Source organism: Xiphophorus hellerii, chromosome 15, assembly GCF_003331165.1.
Source record: "Xiphophorus hellerii strain 12219 chromosome 15, Xiphophorus_hellerii-4.1, whole genome shotgun sequence".
Taxonomy (NCBI): domain Eukaryota; kingdom Metazoa; phylum Chordata; class Actinopteri; order Cyprinodontiformes; family Poeciliidae; genus Xiphophorus; species Xiphophorus hellerii.
In genome coordinates, this window is record NC_045686.1 from 8,301,701 (window position 1) to 8,328,661 (window position 26,961).

The 26,961-nt window shown below is 37.8% G+C and overlaps 1 protein-coding gene across 1 annotated transcript; it reads left to right on the top strand.

Moving 5' to 3' along the window:
- The first annotated feature begins 5,366 nt into the window (after positions 1-5,366).
- On the top strand, positions 5,367-23,794 carry tagapb (T cell activation RhoGTPase activating protein b). Its single transcript, XM_032584720.1, has 14 exons — positions 5,367-5,507; positions 7,746-7,831; positions 14,269-14,439; positions 16,612-16,785; positions 18,785-18,826; positions 19,125-19,212; positions 19,303-19,356; positions 19,672-19,741; positions 20,004-20,155; positions 20,275-20,436; positions 20,693-20,802; positions 21,145-21,331; positions 21,527-21,608; positions 21,982-23,794. Exons 1-14 carry the CDS (start codon positions 5,433-5,435, stop codon positions 23,130-23,132), a joined length of 2,604 nt encoding a protein of 867 aa, XP_032440611.1. The 5' UTR covers positions 5,367-5,432; the 3' UTR covers positions 23,133-23,794.
- The last annotated feature ends 3,167 nt before the right edge of the window (positions 23,795-26,961 follow it).

Sequence of the window (26,961 nt, forward strand, 5' to 3'; positions counted from 1 at the left end):
TAACACAGGTTTTCTAAATATAGACATTTCAGCTGCACACTGAGATTATTGAGTTGTTTCCTAGCAACCCTCCAGTATCCCTCATAAGTGATGATTCAGTTGTTTCCGTCAGGTTTTCCTCTCTAATCTGTGACTTCCTCTTCCAGATGCTCTGCATCAGTCTGAGCTCATTATGTTGTTTTCTCAATCCTGAAAGATTTGTTCTTCAGCAAGCAAATGCCAGAAAGATTCAACTGGACAGCTGACTTTTTATTTCAGGTCAGTCACTGTAGTGATGCCAAGTGACTGGACTCAATAGAACTGAAAGCTGAAATAAAATCAAAAGCTTCAACGAAGTAACACTTTAAGGATATGAAAACTTTTGCAGCTGCATTTTTGCAGATTTTTGATTGTTTTTACATTTTACCCTGTTTTTTATGTTGAATTGTTGTTGGTATTTGTCGAGCAGAAAAAGTTCAGACATTATTAATCTTGGTCTCACTTTTTTATGTGAAAACCAGGAATTTGAACTTCACTATTTAAATTTTAACTGCATGTATTTTCCTCAGCAAAAAAAGAAAAAACTCAAATCAAAGGATAGATTCTTAAAAATGTTCCAATATAATAAAAGATGTGTTTTAGAGGTTTTCACATCTTAACTATAGGTGTGAATGAATATTCTTTGAGTTCTGTGAAATAACACAAGGTGTTGTACAGACAATTCACCTCAATTGTCCAGTGGGTTCATTTGACCTCAAGACTCTTCCCCAGAACTAACACCTCCAACATGAGTGAGGAAGTCACATGCAAACTCACCAATAATAAACACTGTGGCAAAACAATGCAATTGAGTCGAGAAGCTGAAAGAGACAAAAGAAAATCCCCGTTTCATTGGACCAAAGCTTCCCTTTCAAAATTCCTGTTTGAACAGCACAGGCTGTGTTTGAATGCTTCTGTCGGAAGATGAGCGCCGAGAGGTTTAATCAGGTTTTGAAGAATGAGTTGCCGGTGATGTAACCATGGGACAATGGACCACATTGATGGGAGACGGCAACAAAGCATGCCAATGTTTTCCGCACTGAATCCAGTGTAAACCTAATTGCAGTTCACAATGCTTTGTTAGGAGTTTCAGCTGCAGTAACTTAAAAAACCCCAAAAAACAGTCGAGTTTAAAGCTCAACGCTGTCAGTGTGACAGAGAATGACTTTTCAGTTGAGTGCACTCTAAAAATCTGTATTTCTATCTCAATTTATTGCCTTTTTATGCACTCTTTTGCCATATTGTTTTGTTTTTGTGTTACCGTGGAGATGGATGGTTACTGTGAAATGTCGCCTTGGTGCAGAGGTGGGTAGAAACTAGTTACATTTACTTAGCAACTTTACTTGAGTAAATCTGTGGAAAACATACTTTTAGGAGTATTTTTACTATGCTGTTCTTTTTACATTTACTTGAGTAATCTTTTAAAGAAGTATCATTACTATTATATATTTTGGTCCATCTGATATTGTAATTTTCAAATATTAAATGATTGATGTTTTGATCAGTTACTCTTTACTTCAACGACCTTTTTACCAAATACTTTTTTGCCTTTACTTGAGTCATTTGTTGGAAAGCTACTTTTTACTTTTACTTGGGTAAAAATATGTTGAGGTAGAGCTACTTTAACATACTTTTGGGCAGTCTACCGACCTGGGTGGTCATTAATGTTTGCATTGAAACTTGCAGGTGTTTTCGTTCAGTGCATTTGGAAAAATGTGTTGCTTTGCAAATCTGCAATGTAAAGAAAATCTTTGAGAAATAAACGAGAGAGCAAATCTGCTGGTAAGTTCCTCTCAAAATATTAAAAGCCACCAGTTAAGTTAGACTGTGTCGGGTGGACGTTTTGGTAAATTATTAGCAGTAACTGCTGCAATCAAGCCAGTCATGACAACAGAGGCCTCATCTGAATTGGCTTCGTGCTGAGCTTTTCATGAGCACCTAGAAACCATTAACTCCTCCAAATAAGAAGAAAACAAATCCTGCAGGAGTGGAGCCAGCTCATAATGACAACAACAAAAGGCCAAAGGTTGTGTTTGTTTGTTTGACGGCCTCCTAGCCAGAGCCAACAATAAAATTTGGTTTGATAATTCAAATAATTTGCAAATATTTTCAATGTTTTAAGCACACTTTTAATTTGTGAAAAGTTTAAAATTATTATAACTCAAAAAAAAAAAAAAAATCTTCATTTTGCCTCAAAGTGAACTTAAAAAGTTGGTAAACCTTTAAATGTTGTACTTCTTATAACCATGTTACACAAACTTGCAACCCAAGGATGCCTTAAGATTCTTGAGATAAAAATACGTTTTTTTTCTTACATATTTGTTAAAACTGTTACACCTAACAGCATAACATGTAACGGTTTCTGCTGGAAGTTTTTTATTGTTAAAAGGGAGTTCTCCTTTTCTTTGGTCAGTATGAGGAATTGCTGTCAAATTGGTGACTAGATGCATCCGGCTGGGTTTCCTTATAGAACGATTTATTTTTCTCACATTGGCTGCTATTCATTACTTATGGGTTATATTATGAAAGGTCTGTGATAAAGTGAAATATATTCATTCTTTTGCAAGGCACTGAATGTTTCAGACATACTACTGCTCTTTGACACATTTTAGAACAGCCTCTCTATAATAGTTGTCATTACTAAATTAATATATAGTTAAAACCTTAATAGACAGTTTATTCCGACTGATGTAAAAATGCATCAGTTAACTCTACCAATCTGGGAAGAGTTTTAAAAACCTTAGTGATGGATTTGTTTCAGTAATTGTGACATAAATAACTTTTTAGAAAAGGGAAAATGCTCAAAAAACAGCCCAACATTCACTGCTGCAATTGTTAGGCTGCTTAATTATTTATGTTCTTATATTAAGAATCTTTTGTTTTTAAATCTATGAAAATTATGTTAAAGTAAATTCTTCCACTGAATCAGTAGACCTTACTTGCATTCCTTGCTGAAATGAATGAGATGGATATATTATAAATTATTATGTCTATTCTCAGAGTCACACCGTTAAACAATTTAAACTTAATGATAGAATTCAAGTTAAAATAATCAATGATTAACTAATTGTGGATCACAGTAATATATCTAATTGTTTTAATTTATTCAGAGGTCTCTCTCTCTCTCTCTGTCTCTATGAAATGTACTAAATGCTTTCACACATATTTTAGAGTTAAACCACCATTAAGAGTGTCACACATTTGGGTCAGGTACTGTTTACTGTCTCAGAACCAATCTTTTGGGTTTCCTCAGCTCTTGGCTCTGTCCTCATTTGGAGGGCTCGTCCGCCTCGGCTTCAGCAACTCCATCGCATTGGTGGGGTTATTCTAGGGTTAGTAGGCTGGTGCCGTCTGGATTTCTTTGCAACTCCGATCTTTAGAATAAAGAACCAAATTGCAAATAGCAGCGAGCAAGCCTGCTGCATAAACAGGGTTCTGGTTTCAACTGATACACAGAAGCAGAAACAGAAACAAAGGTCACTGGAAGATTAGATTGTACTTGAAACGTTTGAGTGAATCAAAAATAACAAAACGGAAAATTAGACTTTTATCTACACACGAGGACAAAATTGAAACTGACATTTACCACTAAATATCATACATTGATTTTTAAATGTAGTTCAACAAAACATTTTAAAAACTAAATGAAACAGGCTTGTTTGTTTACATATCAAAGATTGACATATTTCCATAACAAAAGAAATACAGGAGGTCTCAGAACAGAGGTGTCAAAAGTACTCACATTCTCTTCTTAAGTGCTTGTATGAAAAAAGTATATTAGTAAAAATAAAAGTACAGGTTGAAAAAGTTCAAGTTTTGAAATAAAGATTGCATTCAACCACCTCAAGAAAACAGTTGGTGGAAAAAACTATTATTTCATTCAATGAGAATTGGGTTAAAGGAGTAAAGCATCAATATATGTATCTGCTGCTTGAACCTTTGTTAATGTGCGTTCTTGTCCCAGTCAACCCTGACTAGTTATTCATCCCTTAAAAGAGATTTTCCTCTCTACTGTAGAGAATTTTAGGGAGACAAAATTTAAGTTTGTGTGAGAAGCAGGACAAGAGGTGGGTATGAAGCTCTACAGTGATTGGTCGTCGACATCTTTTTTTTTTTTGTCACAGCTCTTGGTCAAAGATGCATGAATGTTTTACGCAGCTCTGTGTTTTGTTGCCAACACGGTTTTCTGGTCCCAGATAATCAGCTTCAAATCTAACATTTAGCATTCTTAGTTGAATGGATGGCATCGAGGACGATAGTTTGGAGTTGTTTCAGTTTGGATGATTTGCATAATGAGAGCTTTATTGTAGATTAGCACAGTGTTTCTCAAAGTGGGGCCTCAGAAAGTCAATGAGATTAGAAAGAAATACTATAATAAAAATATTGACTTTTAATACATTTTTTAATCTTAAATTTGTAATATTTTTTTTTATCATAAAATCAAACTTACTATACAAGTTAAATTGTACTCCGGTATGAACAGCACTACTTTCGAATATTACTTAAGTCAAAGTAAAAAGTAGTTATCAAAGAAATTACTTGAGTAAGAGTAAAAAAGTATTTTGTGTAAAGACTACTTAAGTACAGATGGAGAAAATGTAATGTTATGTGTAAATTGCGGTATTTTAAAAACTAGAATTGGGGGGGCAAAATGATGCATGCTTACAGTAAATGATAAAGTACTTTTAATAACAATATATAGTGCTTACTATATTCACTTTTTTTCCAAATGGCATTAAAGGTTCAGTAGATAAAAAATAACGGTAAAGCAAAGCTTGTACAAGAGTACGGAAGCCGAGAGCGGACGATTTCTGCATATACTTTTTTCCCGATGGTTTTCTCGAGATAGCGAGTTAATTTCCCAGTGGTTGTGGGAATGGATGTTTGTGGTACACATTTGAACACACCAATCATCTGGCACTAAGTAAAAGAGGAGCCATTTAAATATTAAAACGCTCAGCTCCTACAGACCATGTTCTGCGAGCACCTATTTCACATGTTTTGAACCAATCTATGTGACCCCGATTGTTCAAACATGTCACCCTCATTAGCCTGGAAATGGGGACAAGAGGGAAGGCCCTAATGGGATGCATGACGATCTCATTATGGGAGGAAGCTGCCTCACTGGAGCGTAACATCCCAGGCTGGGATGGTGGGTGTTGGTGCAGGAGGGGAGATGTTGGAGTGTTGAGACTGGGACTGCAGCACCATGAGGTCCGCCACAGAAAGCCCCCCTCTCCTGTTTTTGTTTGCCAGGCAAGCCTCCTTTGTTTAAACCCTCATTAGCAGCACTCAATAGAGAAAGTTTTGCAGAACGGGAGGCGTCGGTTTGCAGCAGCTCTCCTGGCTTCTTGCAGAGCTGATCTTCCATTACTTTGCAAAGTGACAACAGACCTCTAACAGCTCAGGACAGCATGGACCTTGCAGATTATGGAGCTGCAGCCATGAGGAGGGGGAGTTATGATGATGCAGCTGCTTCAATGCACCCTGTAAGTATTGATCCAAAATCTAGAACCAACTTCTGCTTGTTCTGAAATCACAAACAATGGTCTATACTGGTGGTTTAGACCATTGTCTAATAGCCAGATAGCCAAATAGTTCTGTCTATCTGGTTCAATAGCCAAAACTATTTAAATGTTTCCCATTTAACATTAACAGACAAGAAGCATGAATTTAATCTATTAAATTTAAACCCTTTGAAAAGGACATTCAAGTGAGACAGATGATTTTCACTAGTCATTTGTCATTAAAACTTGGTTAAATCTACAAAAAAATATTTTTTTAAATTTATTTTTACTATTGCAAATTTAAACGACTGGACTGGGGCTTTTTCTGAACCTGTGTGCTTCGCCCAGATGGCACTGAGATTCTGCAAATACTCCTGCTGTCGGGTCTGATGGAAAACATTAAGTGGAAAAGCATTTCATGCTCACTATAGTGGAGGACCTGTGATGCTGTGGGCCTTGTCTTCAAAGTCCATGTTCAACATAGCATAACGACTTCTTAAATATTGGAACATTTACAATAAAAGTTATTTGGTCCCTCAGTAGTACAGTTATCCAAAATATAACAAAAATAGTTTACCAGATCTAAAATTAATCTTCTTCTTGCTGTACTGCAGTAACAAAAGATGTGCCAAATCGTGATTACTAATTAAGTAGATTACTACTTAATTAAGTAGATTACTACTTAATTAAGTAGATTACTACTTAATTTGTTAAAATCTTCCCCAAAATACTCATAAATGTTATACTGAAGTAAAACGTACAGTGTGAGATTATGCATATATGTATATCTGCTTTCCTTTGGAAACCATACCAAGCATTTTTTTTTTTTTTTATCTATGTGCTATTTAGGTGGCCTTCATACAGACTCACTACTTTTGAAAGATTGTTATTAAATATATGTATGTTAACAATATTTAGATGAAGGGTGGGAAAGCCACATTAAAAGATATTTTTACTATTAAAAGATGGAGTTAGATAAAAATTATAAGAGTAGCAAAAGGACTTTAAACTTTTTTATTTTTATTTTTTAAATAACCAACAGGCATGCGTTTCTCGGCATAACACCGGTCACCTCAGCCACTTCATGTCCTTCACTTTGCCCCCATGTGGCAGCGGGGCCCGGGTTGCAGACGGAGACCCTTTTATTTAGAATTCCAGTTCCTGTTTGTTTGTGTTTCGCTGTGTTTTCCTTCAGCGTCTATTATGCTTCACCTAATTACTCAGTCCAGCAATTAGAGCACAAAAGCAGCCAGGATGAAAACGCTTCTTGTTTTGTATTAAACACACACAAACAAAAGCTCAAACTTGTGTTTGAGTCTGTTAGGAAAAACTAAAGCATGGTGAAAACCTTTATTTTACTGACTGTGTCATTACTCTTACTTTAAACCTTGGGTTTAAATTAAAAGTAGTACTTAAGAGTAGTAAAAATACTACTGGAGCAACTTGGTAATATATATATATACTGTATATACCAAGTTGTCTTGGTAAAAGTGGCTTGCATAAAAGTGGATTTTTTCCAAAAGGCATCAGTTGCCAGAAAGCTAATATTTACTGTTTTAAGGTTGGTGACACTTATTCTAAATATGATTTAGAAAAAAAGATAAATACCAACTATAGGAGTTTTGTTGTAGTTTTAAAAGTCATTGTTTCTGTTTTTAGGTATTGAAATAAAGAAAAACCTGGAACTTATTAAAAATACCATAGACGTATTTTCTCCCATGGAATGTTGAGATCTGTGGAAAATGATACGAATATAAAAGAGGATCTAAAAAGCATCCTCTGTGGTGGAAATTCAGTGCAGTTATTCCATGAGAAAATAGAAAGTAATTAAAAAGCTTTGTTTGTTATTTGTCTTTGTTAATATATCTGTATTCAAAAACATTAGTTGGTTCTTTCTAATTTTTAATCAAAAGCCATTGTAGACGGTCTGAAGAGCCACTTGTGGCTCTGGAGTCTCAGCTTGCAGATTCCAACTCTAGTTTATCATGTAGATTTGTTTTAACTCATGTTAAAAGAGAGAAAACATCTTATTTTATTTTATATAGAATATTTTCATGTATATTTTCATTTTATGATCAAATCATGTTTAATTTAATCCATCTCTAATCTTAGTCAGAGAAACATTTTCATCCAGAATCTTTAGTAGGAAGTCACCAAAGTATTTTCCTGTCATAAAGCTGCAATGCCTAAATTAACCTTTAACCTCGCTTTCTTCTTCAGCACTTCAGACATTTGGCTCAGAGGCGGCGCTCTGCTCCATCCCTGGTTTTTGGGAAGGCCCTTGGGATGCCATGGTCTAGTATCAGGTGCGAATCATTTATCTGAAGCCATTGCTACACGTAAACACATGAAGGTTCATTCACACACATGAACTAAGCTTCTAAACTTCAGATAACGATAGAGTCTCCCTCGATTTGTGCTGCTGTTGGTTCTCACGGGTATCTTACATGTTATAATGGTGGAAGTGTTGAATAGAAAGCTAAACTACAATTGATAATAAAGATAAATAAAAGAAGCTAGGTTTCTAAAAGAAAACTATCAATATATTCAAAAGCTAAACTAAAGGTTAAACCATCTGCTATTCTTACTAATTCTATTATTAGGAAGGTTTCAAATGCCAACGTATGTGACCACATTTTCTTGTCAGATGTTTTTACCAACGAACCTTAATTTTCCATCTAATACCGATTCATAAAATGAAACTGGTCAAAACAGCTTGAACTTAATGGAGCAGTTGATGAAAGGCATTTATTTCCGATGAATTTACAAAAACATATTTTCTGTAGTTTCCTTCTGAAGTTCCTGCGCAGGTCAAAATCACAAAACAGCTGCAATTATTGGCACAAACTAATACTTTTAAAACCAAATATAAATGGTGGGGAAAGTCAGTCAAATGATATATTACACTGAAATATGTACAAATAATATTTTCTCAAACTGCTATCTGTTTTGTGAAGATTATTGGTCAGAATTTCCTAAAATAATCCCAGGGAATGATGCTGCCACCGCTGTACTTCAAAGTTGGTGACGCTTCTCCTGTTTTCCTCCAAATGTTACAATAGTTTTTATGGCCAAACACTTACATTTTGGTTTCAGACCATAAGACATGTCTTTAGAAGTTAATGTTTGCAAACCTCAAGCTGCCTTTCTATGTTTCCTGTGTAGTCATGTCCTTTCAGTCCATGAAGATACAGCACTTAGTTTGTTATGATGTTAGACAAGAAAAAAAGATTATAAAAATGTTTCTGTTAATATTTCTCCAAAATGAATTGGCCATATGTCCAAAACATTAACATTGATACAAGAACAACACAAAACACTACACATCAAACATGCAAATTCTTTAATTTGCATGTTTGAAGAGCATATTGTGATCCTTTAGCCCAGTAATAAGAACCGTTCTCTAGTTTGTGTGTCAGACTTCAGAAAGCAGAACTGGCTTAAAACTTTGAGACCAACGAGAGTCAAAGACGATTAACTGTTTTTTCTTATTTATCTAAATGATTCATTCTGTGCTGATGATATGCAGAAGTATCTCTGAAGTGTGGTGATCTTAAAATGTAACTACTCGACACTAATGCTTAGAATACGTTGTACTTATTTATTTTTTTGTAACTAAAAGAAGCGAAAACCATGCATCAGTTTCTGTCCGTATCACAATTGCATGCTACATTTTCTTGATTTATCACATAAAAACAATTTAATAAAAGGTCCTGGTTGCAATCTAAAAAAAAATGTGAGAAAGTTTAAAGGTTATGAGTACTTTTTGAAGGTACTCTACTTCTTCACAAGCAGGTTTCTGTTTGACTCATCTGTGTTTGCTTCCTGTTTGCATTTGTTTATTATCTCTGTTTTTTTGTTGTTGCTTCATGGTTTGTTTTGTACTTAATTGCATTTTTAGTGTCACAGAAGTAAGCATTTGCTTACATTATAAGAAACTTGACATGGAGTGATTGAATACAATGCAGTGTTACACAATGTAGGATTGTTTATCAGTCACTACTAAACATGAGTAATAAAGCTGCCAAATATCTGCATGTTTCTCAAAATCAAACACACACAATTGATTTGAAAGCCTAATTTGTACTTTCAGTAAGACACATTTTACTTTTAATAGTGTTAGAACACTACAAAAACATAAAAATGTTAGACCCCAGATCCCCACACAAACAGGTGGCAGCACTCAATCTGAAAGTCGCACCTCACGCAGAGCAAACAGAGAAAGAAGCACACTTCCTGTCCCCCTGAACCCACCATGTGTGACACCTGCGACTTGCCACCATGTTTACCACTCTGTGCGCCCAGGCCGGCCTCAAACACAGATGTCCCCCGAGGGGTTTTACCCACAAATGTTTTGACACGATACCCTTAAAATACTCTTAAACTTTCCTCTCCGCCATTTTTATGTGTCGACAGGATTTGAGTGATTTAACAACATTTGTTTGTTACGGTTTCAGTTCGCGCTTGGATTTCTATGATTCAAGCCCGTTGAATGTGGCAAACAATTACAGTAATTCTTAGAAAAACACCTGTAAATTATTATCCATTTTTTTTGTACATAAAAGTTTCCTGAAGAAGTATATAGTTTAGATGTCAAACTCATTTCCTTTTGGGCAATATAAAGATCACAAATCTCCTCAAAGGACCAGTTTTGGTAGAAAATATTGACAAAACTACAAAATAAACAAACTTTTCAAATATTAATGAATAACTATCTCTGCATTCGATGAGCTCCTTTTAAAGTTAAGTAATATTTTCACATATGTAATGTAGCATTATACAGATAAAACTTATTTGATTTGATTGATAAAACAATATTTAAGACACAAATGTTATTTGGAAGGTCCTAAGTACGTAGCCTTTTCAAGTCTAGAGGGCCACAAAAACTGTCTCTACAGATCCCCTAAAATGAAATTAAAGCTTTAGTTTTATGTTATGAAATATGTTTAACTACTGTATCCTGCTTTTAATGTTTTGATAGAAGAGTAAAAGCCAAAAAAGTCCACCATGACACCTTCTACCTACTTTAAATTTAGTTAAGTCACACATGTGGGCTCTGTATCGACCCATCTTGTTTATCAAACGTTTAACCTTTCCAAGCCGTCATCATCAGGGGGCTGCGCGGAGACCCCCACAGTGGTGGGTGACTTCTTCAAAGCAAAGGAGACAAATGTCAGACACAACCCACCCTCACAAAACCAGCCAGTCAGTGCTCAACATTGCATGCATTACATTCGACATCATGGAGGGGGGCGGGCTGTGGGTGTTAGTTTCACTCTGGTGGGTATGCCCGTGACGTACACATGCTGAGGTTAAAAGAGGTTTTTATTCTTCCTTTATTTATTACTCTACATTGTAGAGTCTACAATGTTACAAGTGGAAAGCACTGTCTATAGCATAAAATGAAGCTATAAATTACAATTTTATATCTAAATAATAATTAAAAAGCTTTATCCACAAGACAAAGAAATGTGTGAAAAATTATGACCTCATTTTAATATTTTTTTTCCAATTCAACCTCAAAAAGCGAGCCAAGCTGCAGCAAAGCCAGCATCATATTGATAAAACCACAGATATTAGATCATGCTCAAAGTTCTCTTTGCTTTTCTTTTTTTATGTTGTTTATTTTAGAGTGCCAAGAAAACTCACACTGTTTTATTTGTCTGCTTGTTATGAGTCATCGATTGTAGGCCACAGAGAAAACGCAGGGAAACCACCTCCGGGGAAGCGATTTGAATTTCTGCTCCCCAAGAGGCAGTGGGATGAGCGAACACCAAAGCTGGTTTCACACTCACTCAACACAAACCAGTTTGATCTCAGCTTCGACTAGCTTAGACACAAACATCAACAAAAGTGACTTTCCTGGATTTGGTTAATCACTTAAGCCAACTTTTCCATAATAAACATGATCAATTTGTTTATCATACTTGACAATCTTTTTCACGTGTTTATTGGAAAATGGCTGCTAGTTTTGCCACACAGAGGGAAAATGAACCCCTTTGAAGTTTAGCTGCACCTTTGTTTGGTGCTTCCTGATACCTTTCTTCAGAGTCCTTTCTTCCCTGAGTGGGCAGTCTAGTATTAATGTACACAAACAACTTGATCTATGTGAATTAGAACGTCATTAAAAAGATTATTTCAGTAACTCGACTCAAAAAAACGAACTGCATCCGATAGAGTAACTCTACACAGAGTGACATATTTCAAGCATTTCTGGTCATTTTGATGTTTATGGATTACAGCCAAGAATAAATACAAAGTTCAGTTTCATGGAAAACTTTATAAGACCAATAAAAAAACAACTATTTTTATGTAAAAATTTCAACCTATTGAAAAGCATGTGCTTGCAATTTTAGGTCTGTGTTCCTTTTCCATAAATTACTGCTTTGGTGCGGTGTGTCTTGTGTATATTTTCTGTGGAATTTAGGTCAGATGAGTCAGGTCGCTAACAAAGTATAGTATCACCATGGCCTTTAAAGTGAGTATTGTTGTGTGGGCAGATGCCAAGATCTGCTGAAAAACTGCTGATTTCCAAAAATAAAATCCAAAATTTACCTGAAAAGAGGACTTCGGACCACAGAGCAATTACACTTTTTCTCCTCAGTTCATGTAAGTCGCTTCTAACGTTGTCTCTCATTCAGTCTAGTCTGCATGAATCTCTCACAAACTCTTGAATAAGCATTGCTGCAGGACTCAAAGGATGCCACTTTACGTGTTGATATGCAATTTTTCTTCCACTTAACTTTCCCATGATATTCTTGGGTACACGGCAATAAACGCTTAAAGTCAGCACACTGAATGTAACAGAAAGTTATCTTTTTAAGTTGAATTTCAGTAGAGTAGTAATAGTAGAGTACGTTGTTGCATTTTTAATGATCTCTTAAAGCATCGAGTGAACTGACTTTTATTAGGATGTGTCTGTAACTCCCCACAACAAATTAAAGTTTGCCCTCATCTGTTTCTGCTCAGACACCCGGTGAGGAAGTTGAAATATTTTGAAGTGCCTTTGAAACATGAGTGCTGTACGTGTCTGGCACCATAAAAAGTATAAAAGCTTGTATATAAAGAACATAGCTGTATTAACAGTTTGTTTCACACCTTTGCTTTAAAAGCCTGAGTTTCAAAAAAAGCAAACATTTTTTTAAACCTTACAACTTTAGGTAAAGCACAACCACAAGAACATTTTTCAAAATTATAAAAATGAACGACTATCACACTCAACATTTGAATGCGCATGGCAGAATAGCAACCTAAAATTAAGCTGCTGATCTTACCTTATACTGTACTGTAAATCCCAACTATAATCGGTTCAGCATTTTGCGACCATATAAACTAAGTGAGCTGCCTATCACTACCGTTGTACAGTATTTAAAGACTTCGCTGTGGATTTGTACCACCTACAGAGCTGTGAAAAGTATTTGACACTTTATAGCTTTATTGTATGTTTGCATTTTGTTTCACTTACATGTTCCAGATCATAAAACATATAATGTTAGGCAGAGATAACCTGAATTGTTGCAAGTTATCTGGGTCCTGAAAGAAGCAAAGCTGCCCCAGAACATCATAATGGCATTATAACAACTGTTGGTGTGACTTTTTTTTGGTGCAAATGCAAAGGGTGTTTAACAAAGACAAATGTAATGTCCTACCTTTTTCTTTCCATTAAACAGAATCATTTCTCAGAAGTTTGAGTATCATCACAATATATTTTAGCCTTTGTTAAGATTAGTTTGCTATAATACATAAAGTGTGACATTGAAGTAAAACAGAAGTAGACTGTAATGGGGCTTTTTTCACAGAGGAGCTATTTGGGTGCAGTGTTAGCATTATAGTTAGCTAAGCTAACTGTTTCAATCTTTATGAGTTCAAACTATTTGAAACTGTTGCAAATGTTGCATAAAATACTAATTTATGTTATACAGAAAAACTAAAATTTCAATCTGTGTGACATTTTAAAATAAAATGTAAAGAATAAAGCCAAAAATGTTAGCATATCTGCTTGTTAGCCTGTTAGCTTATTGTCCTATCAGTCACTTTTCTTATGATGTTTTGCTAAGAGAGCAATAAGGTTTTTCAAAGCATCAGCATAATAATTTACATGGCCTCTGGTAGTTAATATGAATGCCTTTATATAAATAGAGAATAATTAAGTCACTTAAAATGTTAGTTATATGTCATTAGTGTGAATGTAGGTCTTTTTATATTTTTGTGCTGTTTTATAAAGGGAAGAGTTTTATACAACACTTCAAATAAAAAGAACCATATACGATTATCCTGTGATTGAATGCATGAATCATTTACAATTAAATTATGAAAAGTTTTAATGCTAATAATGTTCAATTCCAGTATTGTTCTTCAAATTCTCTACAACCAGAACTATCTACAGTATATGACTATTTGAGGTTTTTACTACTCAAGTTCAATGAGAACGAAACAGCAATCAAAAACAAACCAACAATAATAAAATATAGAAAGCAGGAAGTATCCACAACTTGCCTGGATTTACCCTTTTTACACTTGCTGTTTCAAACTGATACTAACTCAGACCATCTGCTTTGTTTTTCTAACAATGACCTTTGCAAATGTATTAATTTGAATATGGTGATTTCCCAGCAGCTTAAGGATTTGAAATTCTCTTCCCATTAAAGGCAGGATATAGAAAACAGCCTTCATTCTTCTGGAGTCTGTTTGGCCTGGTGAGGCTGAGAATCACTCATGTTTTGGTGTGTGTCCTCTGGCTCAGGGAAGAGGCTCCCTGCTGGGTGTCTGTTGAACAGAGTCCGTTTGTCCTGGGTTTGACCAGCGAGAATGGTGAACTGCTGTTGGACGAATGTGCCCAAGTCACTGAGGGGACGAAGACTAAGGAGCGACACCTGTTTCTTTTCACTGATGTCCTCATCTTTGCAAAACTAAAGTAAGTTTTTCCTACATTCCTATGAATATAGCGTTTGGATTAATCTGGAACATCAAGTTGAGTTGAGTTGATTTATAGGCTTATAGAGTTTTTTTCTTCTTCTGTTTTTTTGAAGGGCTTTCTGTTGAAAATGCCACGTGTTTGTTGCAAAGTAAAATGGGGAAGTAGAAACAAACTGTGTATTTTTGAACTGCATGCTTGGAGTGTTGGGGAATCTCCCAGCAACGCAGCCCAGTCTAACGTAGTCACTCTGACTTTACAATAATAGAAAAAGAAAGCAGGGTGCTTCCCTGTGAGAGAAGTTATTAGATGGGGAAATCAAAGGTATTCCCTTAAAAAATTTGTTTTTCTCAGATACCTATTTCAAACCATAAGTAACTTTTATTTGCTTTTAATTTAAGTCAAAGTGCCGATACAGATACCACATAAATTAACTCTAGTAAAAAGTCTCATCTTGCTTTTCTAGCCCACAGAACTACTTTAAAACAAGTCTTAATAACTATCACTGTACTTTCTCTCACAGCTCAGATCCGATCTGTTTGTAAAAGTCGGTGGAAGTTTTATAGCTTTTGAGTGGGAGGATTTTCACAGTCATCTCTATACCACAACCTACCCACTGTTCCTGTAGGTATACACAGCTGGGACAACAACACGCCACAGTAAACCTGTTCATGAGCACCAATTACTTCCACAGATGACTTTATGCATCATTACTCAGTTTTCATATTTCTTTTGGAGAGACTGCCAGTTGTTTGGTCACGTGAAAACAGTTGTTTACTGTGTCTGGCTTTCGACGCTTTACTTTCAAATTTTTCGATGATTACTTTAGTTTGGGGATAAGATGGTTGGAAAACAGCTTTGGATCATTGACTATTATAGTTGAAGATGGCAAAACCAATTGGAAAACTGTACAAAATCTTTACAAAATAGTCTTTCACATTGTAATAGCCTTGGTCAGCTTTTTGTTTATATACCACTGAGAATTTCTACCTACACACACAATCACATACGGCTATGGAAAAAAATGAAGTGAACTGCAGTGAACCCCATTGAAAAACCTCATGGTTATTCCACCAAATATTGATGTCTGAACTCTTCCTGAGTTAAAACATTAGTATTGTTGTTTCTAAATGAATATGAACTTGTTTTCTTTGCATTATTCGAGGTCTGAAAGCACTGTATCTTTTTCATTATTTTGACCATTTCTCATTTTCTTCAAATAAATAAACATTTTTTACTTGGAATTTCAGAGACATGTTGTCAGCAGTTCATAGAATAAAAGAACAATGTTCATTTTACTCAAATATATACATATAAATAGTAAAATCAGAGAAACTCACATTATTAAGTGGTCTCTTAATTTTTTCCAGAGCTTTATGTATGGAGAAAATTTGGTTTCAAATGGGATTTTTTTTTAAAAAGTATAGAAATGTTAATTGCTTATATAGGTTTGATGCTGGTCAAGACAGGATAAAATATATATATTTGCCAAGTAAGGGTGCATCATTCACACCAATTCTGTTTAGTTCACTTTAATCAAACTCTGGCTCGTTTCTCTAGAAAGTCCAGTTTGTTTGGGGAGGTGTGAATATGTAATCGAACTCTGATCTCTGGTCCACCTACAAATCTAGGTCTTGGTTCAGTTGGTATGTGAATGCAAAGTGGACTGGAGACCGCTCCAAAAGCGGGAAGTGAACTATAGTGCAGGACATTCTAGTTAAATCTAACCAAAACAAGCATGTGAGTCTAGACCCAAAGGGAGAAATGGCTCACGGTCTTATGGATGCGGTTTTGTTGGGTGTTTCACTCAACTATCAGCATTTTAGAGCACAGGTAGTGAACTGTACTTACAGAGAAATTCATTGAAATGTCAATGAATACTAAGAACAAATGTAATCTAGACCATAATTTCTCTGTCTCAACAGTGAATGATAAACAGTGAATGGTTTTGAAAGTAAACCTCTTTAAAACACTCTTCAACAACAAAACTCTTCAAAACAAACTATTTTCTCATCATTTTGTTTACAAAGTCTAAAAGAAAAGTCAATAAATAAGATAGAAATTTATGGAACTGAGACTTGCACCGCGTGGATGCCAAAAACAGGCATAAATAGAAATCAGAAAAACGATTTAGCTCTCCTATTGCTTCTCTTTTTGGTTCTGCTGTAACAGGTCAACAGCCAGCTACCGCCTAAAGCAAAGAGTGAACCTGGAGGACGTTTGGCTTTGTGACTTTGAGGAGGAAGAGGAAGAAGAGGAGGACGACAGTGGGACAGCGGGGGACGTTGATCCCAGGCTGACTCTTGTTCTGGCTTGGGCTCTCACTTTTTGTCTCGTGTGTTTTCGGTGAGATTTCAAACACAGCAGTTGACTCACACACAAACAACTGCATGTAAGCTGATTGATTCACAAGTGTCTCAAGCAGGATCATGCATTTGTGTAGCAATGAGTATCTTCATGTGATCATTACTTCATCCATGCAGTTTTCACCACTTTTTAAGCAAGCAAGAATAATGAACACCTGTTTATTCTTTCTTTTAAAGTGAAAGGATATTTTGTTTTTAAAACTTTTTCCTGAAAAGTGTGATCTGTTGTGGTGCGTTCACACCAAACGCGTTTCGTGCGTCAGGCATGTCTGGTTTATAGAAATTCAGAGAAATTTCTATTTGAAGGTGCATCAAGGGCGCGTAAGACAGGCAATATGCGTCAAAATTGCTCTGGTTGTTGTTTTCTGTTACCGGCCAGTTTGTCAGACGCTCAAAACGCTCCCAAAGCTTCAAATCGTGCCACACTGGTCACGCGAAACGCGCCACAATGGACCTTCGATGCGCCTCCATATAGACTGTGAATGTCGCGTGAAACGGGTTTGGTGTGAACGCACCATTAGGGTATGTCTATTCTACTCCAGCTTTGAACATCTAGATTGACATTTTACCCATTAGTTTTAGCAGAATAACTCAAGTTAAGACAGAATGGATGGAGGCCACACATTCTCAATTGGATTTAATTCTGGACTTTGACTAGAATTAGACTTACCATACAGAAACCACTTTGTACTTTCTTGTTGGTTGTGCAGGTGTGTATGTGACAAAATATGAAAGTGTGAAATGGGAATGAAAACCTTTGAAATTTGGTGTAAACATTTTTTTCCCCTCAAAATGTCTGAATGCGGGCGTGCCGTGGTGGCGTAGGGGTTAGCACGGCCCACATTTGGAGGCCTCAAGTCCTCGACGCGGCTGTCGCGGGTTCGATTCCCGGACCCGGCGACGTTTACCGCATGTCTTCCCCCCTCTCCTTCCCCCTTTCCTGTCAGCCTACTTCATGAAAAGGGACTCTAGAGCCCACAAAAAGACCCCCTGGAGGGGTTAAAAATAAAAAAAAAAAAATAAATAAAAAATGTCTGAATGCAAGTCTTTAACCGAGAACATGTGCACGTATTCAGTAGTAGAATGGTCATATGATGTGTGACCTTTCGGAAAATGAGGAAATACCAAAAAGAAAGTTGGCCCTGGAGCATCACAAGACAAAACTCTACAACAAAAATAGGAAGTTTGGACATTGCCACAAAGCACGTCTCTGCGTGAGGGAATTAACTGCAGAGGCTGGCAAGAAATGCAGGCCTTTACTGTAAGGATGAAGTGCAGGAGAAACCTTGCTCATTCTTTGTAGTCAAGACTTTGTGATTGGCTAAAAGGGAATGAAAGTGTATTTTTCCCTGCTGTGAATTTCTGATCACTATAGCGGCACCAGATGACAAATTGCTCATTTGTGGTGCTTAGTGACTCCCACGTTTCTCGCAAAGTCATCACAATCGAACACTGGGACTGTGTTTTTCACCCATTTATGTATTCCAAGAAACTGATTAATACCCAAGTGGGTTTTGAGTTGTTGTGTTTAAAGATGAGAACCCTTCTCTTTTTGTCTGACTGGACTTGAGTTATGATTCACTGTGTGAAGGTTTCACATTCACTTCGAGTTGGAGCCTTAGATAAACAGTGTGTTTTAACAGACAAACACGAGTGCCGGCCGGTATATCTGATGTTTTAATGCCGGAGCCTCGCAGGTGAGCAAGTAGGCACGCATATTTGGGTCGCCGTCCTGTTTCCACTGGTGGACACAAAGCCACCGCAGCGCTGTACGTCTATGAGGAAGTGGAAGGTGTCTGAATGGGGCATGCCGTGACGCTGCTTCCTCTTCCCATGACTGAGATACACTTTCCACCAGAGTTGTTAAAAGACGCAGTGGGTGCGCGGCTCGTCTCATTCCTCCCACTGTCAGCAGAGAAGCGTGTTGGAGTCGCTCTGTGGATTTAGTAACTCATACCATGCTGTTTTCTCGCCCACAGCTCGCCTGAGGTGAAAGAACGCTGGTCAGATACTCTTCACAGGTGAGGTCAATATTTAATCCTTTTTACCAAATTTACATATCTTGCATATTTTCTGACAACTGGTGCAGCTAAATGTTAAGATCAGATGTTGAGTTGAAGCTAAAAATTAATTCATCAAATTCCTGAATGAAGGTTTTGGTTATTATAAACAAAGAAACTCATAAGGATTCACTGATTATACTCTAAAACCAAGCTTTAATTTTCAATTTTAAAGAATATAAATATAAAAGAGTTTAGAGCAGATCTTGATGGAAACATACAGCATTTTGAACAATTTTTATATTTATCGCCATTGCAGAAAAATTAGAGACGCAAAAACGAGGACTGGTTGTGCTTCTTCCTCACCCCCGGACGTCCTCATGAAGGTGTTGAGTGGCAGCATCGTTGTAAGTCTACACTGCCACGTTAAACTAGAAAAAATTCAAGCTTACTGTTACACAATTACACTTCTCCTAACATCTGTCTTTCGGTTACAGACTAAAACTCTAACAGGAGGTGGCATGGAGCAAATAATTGTGCTTACAACGGAGGTAGGTCAAAAGATAAACTTATTGTGATCAACATGTGTTTTTTTTGTGTAAATATATGTATCTATATATCATGCAAGTGTAGATAAGTGCAGGATGTACAGTAGAACTTGAGATTGTTGCAAAAATCTGATAATGAGATGGGAGGTAACTGCTTATGCCTCTGGTTACATAACCTGTGATCATTCACTTTGGACATGTTGCTAAGTGCTATGTGGTTTAAAATAGAAAAAAATATTCTTCTGCTTTTGCTCTTGCATGCTCATGTTCCTCTTCCATGTTCATCACCACATCTCTTTTCCTTTATTATGTTGCCAGGGCGATGCGAAGAGCTGCGCTTTTTCAAAACAGTTGAACAATCAAGAGGAGCGACTCACACAGTCCTCTGGTGAGTTTGATCAATTTTTGCACACGTCTTCCTCTGTCTCTCTCTCTCTCGCGGTGGATATGGTGCAGGTCTTTGCCACCGTGCAGAGGGGGAGGGCCCATTAGGTTTGAAAAATTAACCGCAGAGTCGAAAAAAAGAAAATCTAGTGCCTGCTTAGGTTGAACAAGTGAACAAAACAAACTTTTGTTTTCACTGCGTTTGACTCAGTCATGTGATGTGATGTGTTACCAGATTATGCTAACAGTGCATTTGTCGTCTTCAGAAACCAAATGGAACCTGGTGAGGAACAAGATGAAGCTCAAGAGGACTTCCAGCAAGGCATGCCACGCAAATAAAGGCACCAAGAATCAGCTGTTTGGGCAGCCACTTAGCAACATCTGCCCAGATGACTACTCGCTTCCCAAACCCATCACAGTAAGTCTATTTTGAAATGTTGAACCTAAAAGGAAATACCAAAATCTTTTATCCCATGTTTCTGAACAGCAAGCATCTACTTAGCTGCATGTTTATTCACTGCATCTTGCTCCCATCAGGACCTGCTGCTGCTGCTGAAGAAGAGGGGCCCGTCTGCGGAGGGAGTGTTTCGGAAGCCGTGCAACACCCGGCTCATGAAGGACCTCAGGGAGCAGCTGGATAATGGCACAGATGTGGACCTGGAGGGTCAGCAGGTCCATCTGCTGGTCGGACTCCTCAAAGTGAGTAACAGAACACACTGGCATTCTTAAGATTAAATCGCCTTTTTTTACAACTAGACATATCATTGGTTTGCAAAAAACCCACATTGTTACAACAATTTACAGCACCAGCTGCTACCTGTTTTCCACCATAGCTGCCTTAAACACTAAAGAAACCATCTGTACTATGAAGGATCTTAAACCATCATAGAAATGTTTTTTTTTTATTCCTGCAGCTCATCCCTATTTTTATTTATGTATTTATTTTTTTTTGCAGTGTTTCCTGAAGGAACTTCCCCACAGCCTGCTCAGGTCTGACCTTTACAACCGGTGGACAGCAGCTCTGGACCATGAAGACACCGAGCAGCGAACTCTGGAAATCAGAAAGTGAGTAAATCTACACCTACTCCCAACTGGTCTGCCCAGAGACATTTTTAGCACCTGCATCATCTTTTCAGTGGAAGATGTGGTATTTATATGTGGAAGGACATCTTTTGTTTTTTTGTTTTTTTATCAATGCTTATGCGGTTAACAGCAGACAAGGGTTTTTCTGAGTGGAGTTTTTTTCTGCAGAATATCCCCACTGTCCTCCATCTGTAGGCCGTACAAAAGCCACTTCTTCATTCTGAGTCTGATCAGTTTAAAAAAAGGGAACAAACTCTAAGCAAGTTGAAGACCGCCAAACTTATCTCCTTCCTGTTCTTTTTCTCTTCCTTCCTCCGCTGCCAGGGTACTCGATGATCTTCCGGGGCCCAACAAACTCCTCCTGCAGTACCTGGTCTGCCTCTTCCACTGCATCCTAGAGAGCTCAGACATCAACAAAATGGACGCCTCCAATCTGGCGGTGTGCATCGGCCCCACCTTGCTGCAGCTGGATGGCACGCCGCTGGACGGGCAGAGGGAAAAGATGCAGAAGGTAGAAACTCTTGAGATGAATGTGCTCTCTCACTTTTTCTGCTTTGAAGCTTTGTGGTTAGCTGTGCAGAAAACCTCATGAGTTTTCACAAGCCAGATCACACTTGCAGGGACTCTTACCTCTAGATTATGGTGTAGGAATGAAATTACATTCTATCTGGCTTGTTTTACATTTTTTTCCTTTTTTTTCCTGCAGGCCACAGAACTTACTCAGTTCCTGATTGAGAACTGCATGATTCTTGGAGAAAATATTCCATGCTTGCTGGATACAGATGAAGGTAATTAAAGACTAACTCATAATTAGAGTCCAAAGCGTGGCCTTTGAAATAATTTTTTTTGGCAACAAAATATAAAACAATTGTTGACTCAGAAAATTGGGAAATTCTGTTTTTCCTTTAACAGTGAAGTCATTTTCATGTTTTTAATCTTTAATTATATACATATTTTATAAACAATTGGGGGAAAAGGAAAAACAAATCAAATAAACAAACTTTTGCATTTTAAATTTAATGAATTTTGTGGCCACCATTAGTTTAAATTGACCAGTTTTGGCCCCAGTGGCATGAAGTTTGGACACATTTTCTCTAGAGACTAAACCAACACATACACTTTATCTATTTATGTTAACTGTCTCTCTTTCCCATCATGTAGACTCCCTTTCCTCAGTCCACCATGACTCTGCGTACGACAGCACTGACCCGGATGGCGATGGAGAGGCGGGAGAGAAGAGAAGCTCCATAGATGGAGGCCGTGGCTCGTCTTCTTCTTATTCATCCCTCAGTCCCAGCATAACCACCTCGTCCTGGCAGTCCGACGCTGCCTTCGACAACAAGGCTCCCTTCAACCGCCGCTGCTCCGAGCCCATCCTCCTCCTCCCGGAGAATCTGGAGAACCTGTGCAGCCACGCCAGGAGCCACGACGACTGCTACATGCAGCGGGATGACTTTGACGGCCAGCCGCTGAAAAAGCAGATCTCAGACGACTCCTTCTTGCTGAAAAGCCGTGGTGGAGCCAGCTCGGTTTTGTCTTTCCCCAAGCTGAGCTGCAGCTCCAACATGGATCTGCTGCCCTATATGGGCAAGGACTGCTCCTGTTCTTCCCTGGAAAGTACCGCCTCGAACCAATCGGAGAGCTCCGTCTTCACCAGTTCCCCCACGGGCTCGCCAAGGTGTTCCAAGAAAGACAACAGTCAACCTTTGGTGACGACGAACGGCAAACTGGATGTTCCCAGACCGATTTCAGAGGAGAAGAGGAGATCGCAGTCCATGAGGGTGGCCTCTAAGGTCCTGATGAGAACCAGGAGCTTGGGTGCCTTCAGCAGAAACAGCCTAAAGAAGGACGCTCAGAAGGAAAATTCCTTCCCAGAGACTCTTCAGGAGGATTCGCAGAGTGAAGCAGATCCCTCCGCCGACGTTCTGCCCAAGCCACGCCCTCTGTCCGCCATCGAAGTGTTCAAGCAGGTGGACAGCAGGCTTCCCTCCAGACCTCCATCATATGAGCAGGCTGTGCAGAACATTGCGCCCCCTCCACATTACGGCTCCATGACCGTACAGGATGCCATAACGCAGATTAGGAGGTCCCGCCCTTCCTCTATGAACTATGACCTTCCAGTCAGAGAGTACTCATACAACCAGGACTGCTTCTCTCAAACGGCACAGGACACAGTCGTGGAGCAGCGACAGCCGTTTCGCCAGAGAGCGATGTCCGAGTCGGTATCCAAAGGCCAGCATGAGATGGTGTCCCGGAGATGCAGCCAGCCAGTGTTCGAGGAATTTTCGTATGCAAAGGAGTCTTATGTTTGAAAATACTAAAAAAGTTCCTCTAAAGTAGAAATAATTTAGTTGAAATTGAGTGAAGCTAAAGAAAAGAGTTAATTTCTTTCTGTCCCAGATTTAGTCACAGTTTTTGTATAGTTGGACTTCCAATGATGGCAGCATGTTTGGAACTGTTCTATGCATTGTAAATATGCTTGCAGCTCTGTTTTTGTACAGAAAAGTTTATTTTTCATCTTTTTGTTTGAATGAATGTCAGTGATGTGCCTAATGTGAAGTTGCACATCCTCAGTAGTACTATTAATGTACAAATATTACATTATATGTAGTTACCATGATAGATATTTAGTCTATCGCCAAGAAGCTATGAACGCAGTTTTCTGTGGACGAAATATGCTATGAGTTTCTGTTTCGTGTGTTTTATGTGCAACATGTGACATCGAGCACAGCTCATTTTTCTTTCTTGTTTTGCTTTTTGTGAATGCACTTCACTTTTCACGGTCTTCCTCTTCCACTACACTAAAGCACTTTTAATTACGACTAGTTATGCTTTTCCTATTTGTATGCTAAATTGTAAATAGATTTACACACCAGCAGATACAAATGTTTGATATCTGTAAAACCCAAATAATATAAATGGTTCTAGATGACTATGTGAGAAAATTAAATAAAAATAAAATATGAAAAATAAAGTAAGTCTTGGCTGTCTTTTTAAGAGCTCTTTTTGTAAGTCTTTGATTGAAATAAACGGAGTCCTTAATTGTTGCATTCTAAGCTCAGCAGAAGAATTAATGAGAAAACAGAGCAAATAACTTGCTGGGCTCCACTTCCTTTTACTCGATGTGTTGCATAATAACAGCAGCCAACCTTATTGAGAGAACAGCATGTTCTGTCAGACGCTGCATGCTAAAACTGATAGAAACCAGACAGCGTCACATGGACGGATTTGGTTTTTCTGCGAATTGCTGTTCCTCTTCTCTGTGACGGTGTGATGGGCTGATGCCACCGCTTCTTCCTTCCTTTCTAAACCATTTTACACAACTTTCTTCCTTACGAAGTTGATTTAATTCATTGCATTGTTGCATCTGATTGCGAAAGAGCAGACCTTTGAAAACTGTTTAACCTGGGTGTTAAAATAACAAACTAGTACATAAAATATTCGATAATAATTGAAAGAGCAAGATCTTTCAACATATTACGCATCGTAAAAGTCAAACATTGCCAAGTAAATTCACACAATCTTCATCTTAGACCTTCATTTAACATGTTTGATCACACTTTGAATTTGAGAAAACCAATGTAGACAGAAACTAGAGATCTTGTTTTAAGAAATGATAAATGCCACTGGAAAAAGCATCATGAGTTGCAGCATTGACAAAGGAAGTCATTACAAGTTTAAAACAATCCTCAGAAAGGTCACAATATGAATCATATGTCTCTATTTAAACATGCACACCTGACTTATTAAGAAGCAAACATGAAAAGTCTTAAGTCAACATGTTTGTGCATCTGCGATGAATCTTGCTTATCTTCGCCACAAATAACTTGTGGTTAGATAATGGACTGTTTCCAAACTCTAAACATCGACAATAATGGTTCACATGATCCTAGAGATTCAGACAGACAAAACAAACTCATGAAATATTTCACATGAGAAAAGATCTGTAGAGATTGTAGAAACTACTAAAACTGGGTTAAGAGCTGTCCAATGTATTATTAAAAACTGGAAGGATTGTGAGGACCCATCGTCTTTCAGGAGGAAATGTGGCCGGAAGAAAATTCAGAATGATTGTGCTTTGTGACTATTTAAATAACAGGGAAGAAAAGCTTTAATTTAAGCATAAAGATTGGACTCTGGAGCAATGGAAGAAGGTCATGCTGTCTGATGAGTGCAGATTTACCCAGAGTTCCAGGATAAGAAGAGAGGTGGGTGAAGTGATTACCCATCATGCCTAGTGAGCGCTGATCAGGGGTTGCTGTAGTTGGTCAGGTCTCGGTTCAGCAACAATACGTGTTCAAGAATGAGGTCAGCTCACTATCAACATACTCAATGACCCTGATGACACAGGCAAACGATGCCAGAATTCATCACGCTCAAATTATAAATAAGTGATTCAGGGAGCATGAGACATAATTTTCACACATGGATCAGTCACCACAGAGTCCAGACCTTAACTCCATTAAGAATCTTTGGAATATGCTGGAGAAGGCTTTGTGCAGCAGTCAGACTCTGCCGTCATCAATGCAAGAGAAATAAATTTTGTGACATTGCAGAATCTTTTCAAAACAATGCCACATCATATGTGTGCTGTAATCAAACCTAAATATTAGAGTGTGTGACCTTTTTCGGGTGGTGACTTATTTTGTGAATGTGACAGATTCAGTTTGTCCTCAGAAGCTGGGATTTCTGGCTTCCAAGTTGATTAAGCCAGTATTTTTCCAAGAACTGTGTGATGTTGGCTGCACACTTCATGTGCAGCCAACATCAGAATAAATATCTCTTCAGATTAAATATGGCTGATCCGCTTATAAGTAACTATCTGAACTTCTAAACATTAGCATGGAGAGAAATATATTCTCATCAGCTTGTATTGCTAGTAGTAGTTACCCTGGCAACCTAGCATGACATTGCAGTGAAACACATCTTGGAGACCCTTTGCACAGCAGTAGTTACATCCACCAAGGCTTTTCATAATGCCTTTTACATGACTTTAGATCTGATCAATCCAAGCTCTTATGGTGTACTAACACCTTTGGGATCTTAGTTTGAGGTTATGATCACTAACTGCTTGTCTGAAAGACTGTCAGATATCAAAGTTTTTTATTACATTGATATAACGTAATAAAAAAGTTAGCTGTTGTTCTGAGGAGGCTCAGTGGCGGGTTGAACAAGTCGCCAGTTCAACAGGACAACACAGGTCAATGAACCATGCAAAACACACTGAAAAAAGAGAATGGAGCTCCAAATTAAAGAATATAGTGTTCATTGGTTACAATGAACACAAATTTACTTTATGTTTGTTTACATTGACGACTAAACAAACTTATTAAATTAACCTGGATAAACTTAATTTGATTACGTGTGTGACCAATTAACACTTTTTTTTTTTAAGTTGGAAATGCAGTCGTTTTTTTCAGTGTACTCATACCTAAGGGCAATTTTGTTTTTGGGATGTGGGAGGAAGTCAGAGTACCCAGACAGAACCCACACATGCAAGGTGAGAACATGCAAGCTTCACAAAGAAAGGCCCCAAATGCCTAAATACACGTTGAGGTGATTATTTATTAAGCCAGGTGATTGGCAGATTTAAAAGCAATTGAACAGATGTACTTAATAAAACAGACAGCAAGTGTATCTTTATCTCTTGTATTTTTAAGTCGCTGTTTTATCACATTTGTGGACATTTGGATTATTTCTTTTTATCTTTTGCTTATGAAAAACAGTTGAATCGACCTGACAATCGAAAATCGACCAGTATTTTTGTTCTGCATTTTAATATTTTATCCTTTGCTCCTCTCAATGTGACTCAATGAGCACGTGTTTATTAACAGGCTACCTTTGATGTGGCAGCCATAATGACCATGTCCAGCAGCTCTTGACAGCGAGCTTTGTCACAGCTCAGCTTACTGTGACCGCTTGTCGATAATGAAGGCAGGAGAAATACACACTGTGTCGTGAGTGCTCAACGTGATGAGCTGCTCAATAATCAGCAGTGTGAACATGTCCTGCAGTAAATATTGCAGCGACAACGCTCATGTGAAGTGTGGGTTCAGCAAAATAAACGGGGACACGGTGTTGACGAAGATAATTGGGGCACAAGGACTTTGGCAGATTTCTTATGCTCTGTTGCAATAGAAA

Bases quoted from the DNA above. Each gene is read 5' to 3' on its own strand.
- tagapb (XM_032584720.1), top strand. From the start codon at position 5,433: ATGGACCTTGCAGATTATGGAGCTGCAGCCATGAGGAGGGGGAGTTAT. The intron at 20,803-21,144 runs GTGAGTAAATCT...CTCCGCTGCCAG, and splicing joins CGAACTCTGGAAATCAGAAA to GGTACTCGATGATCTTCCGG. The intron at 21,609-21,981 runs GTAATTAAAGAC...CCCATCATGTAG, and splicing joins CTTGCTGGATACAGATGAAG to ACTCCCTTTCCTCAGTCCAC.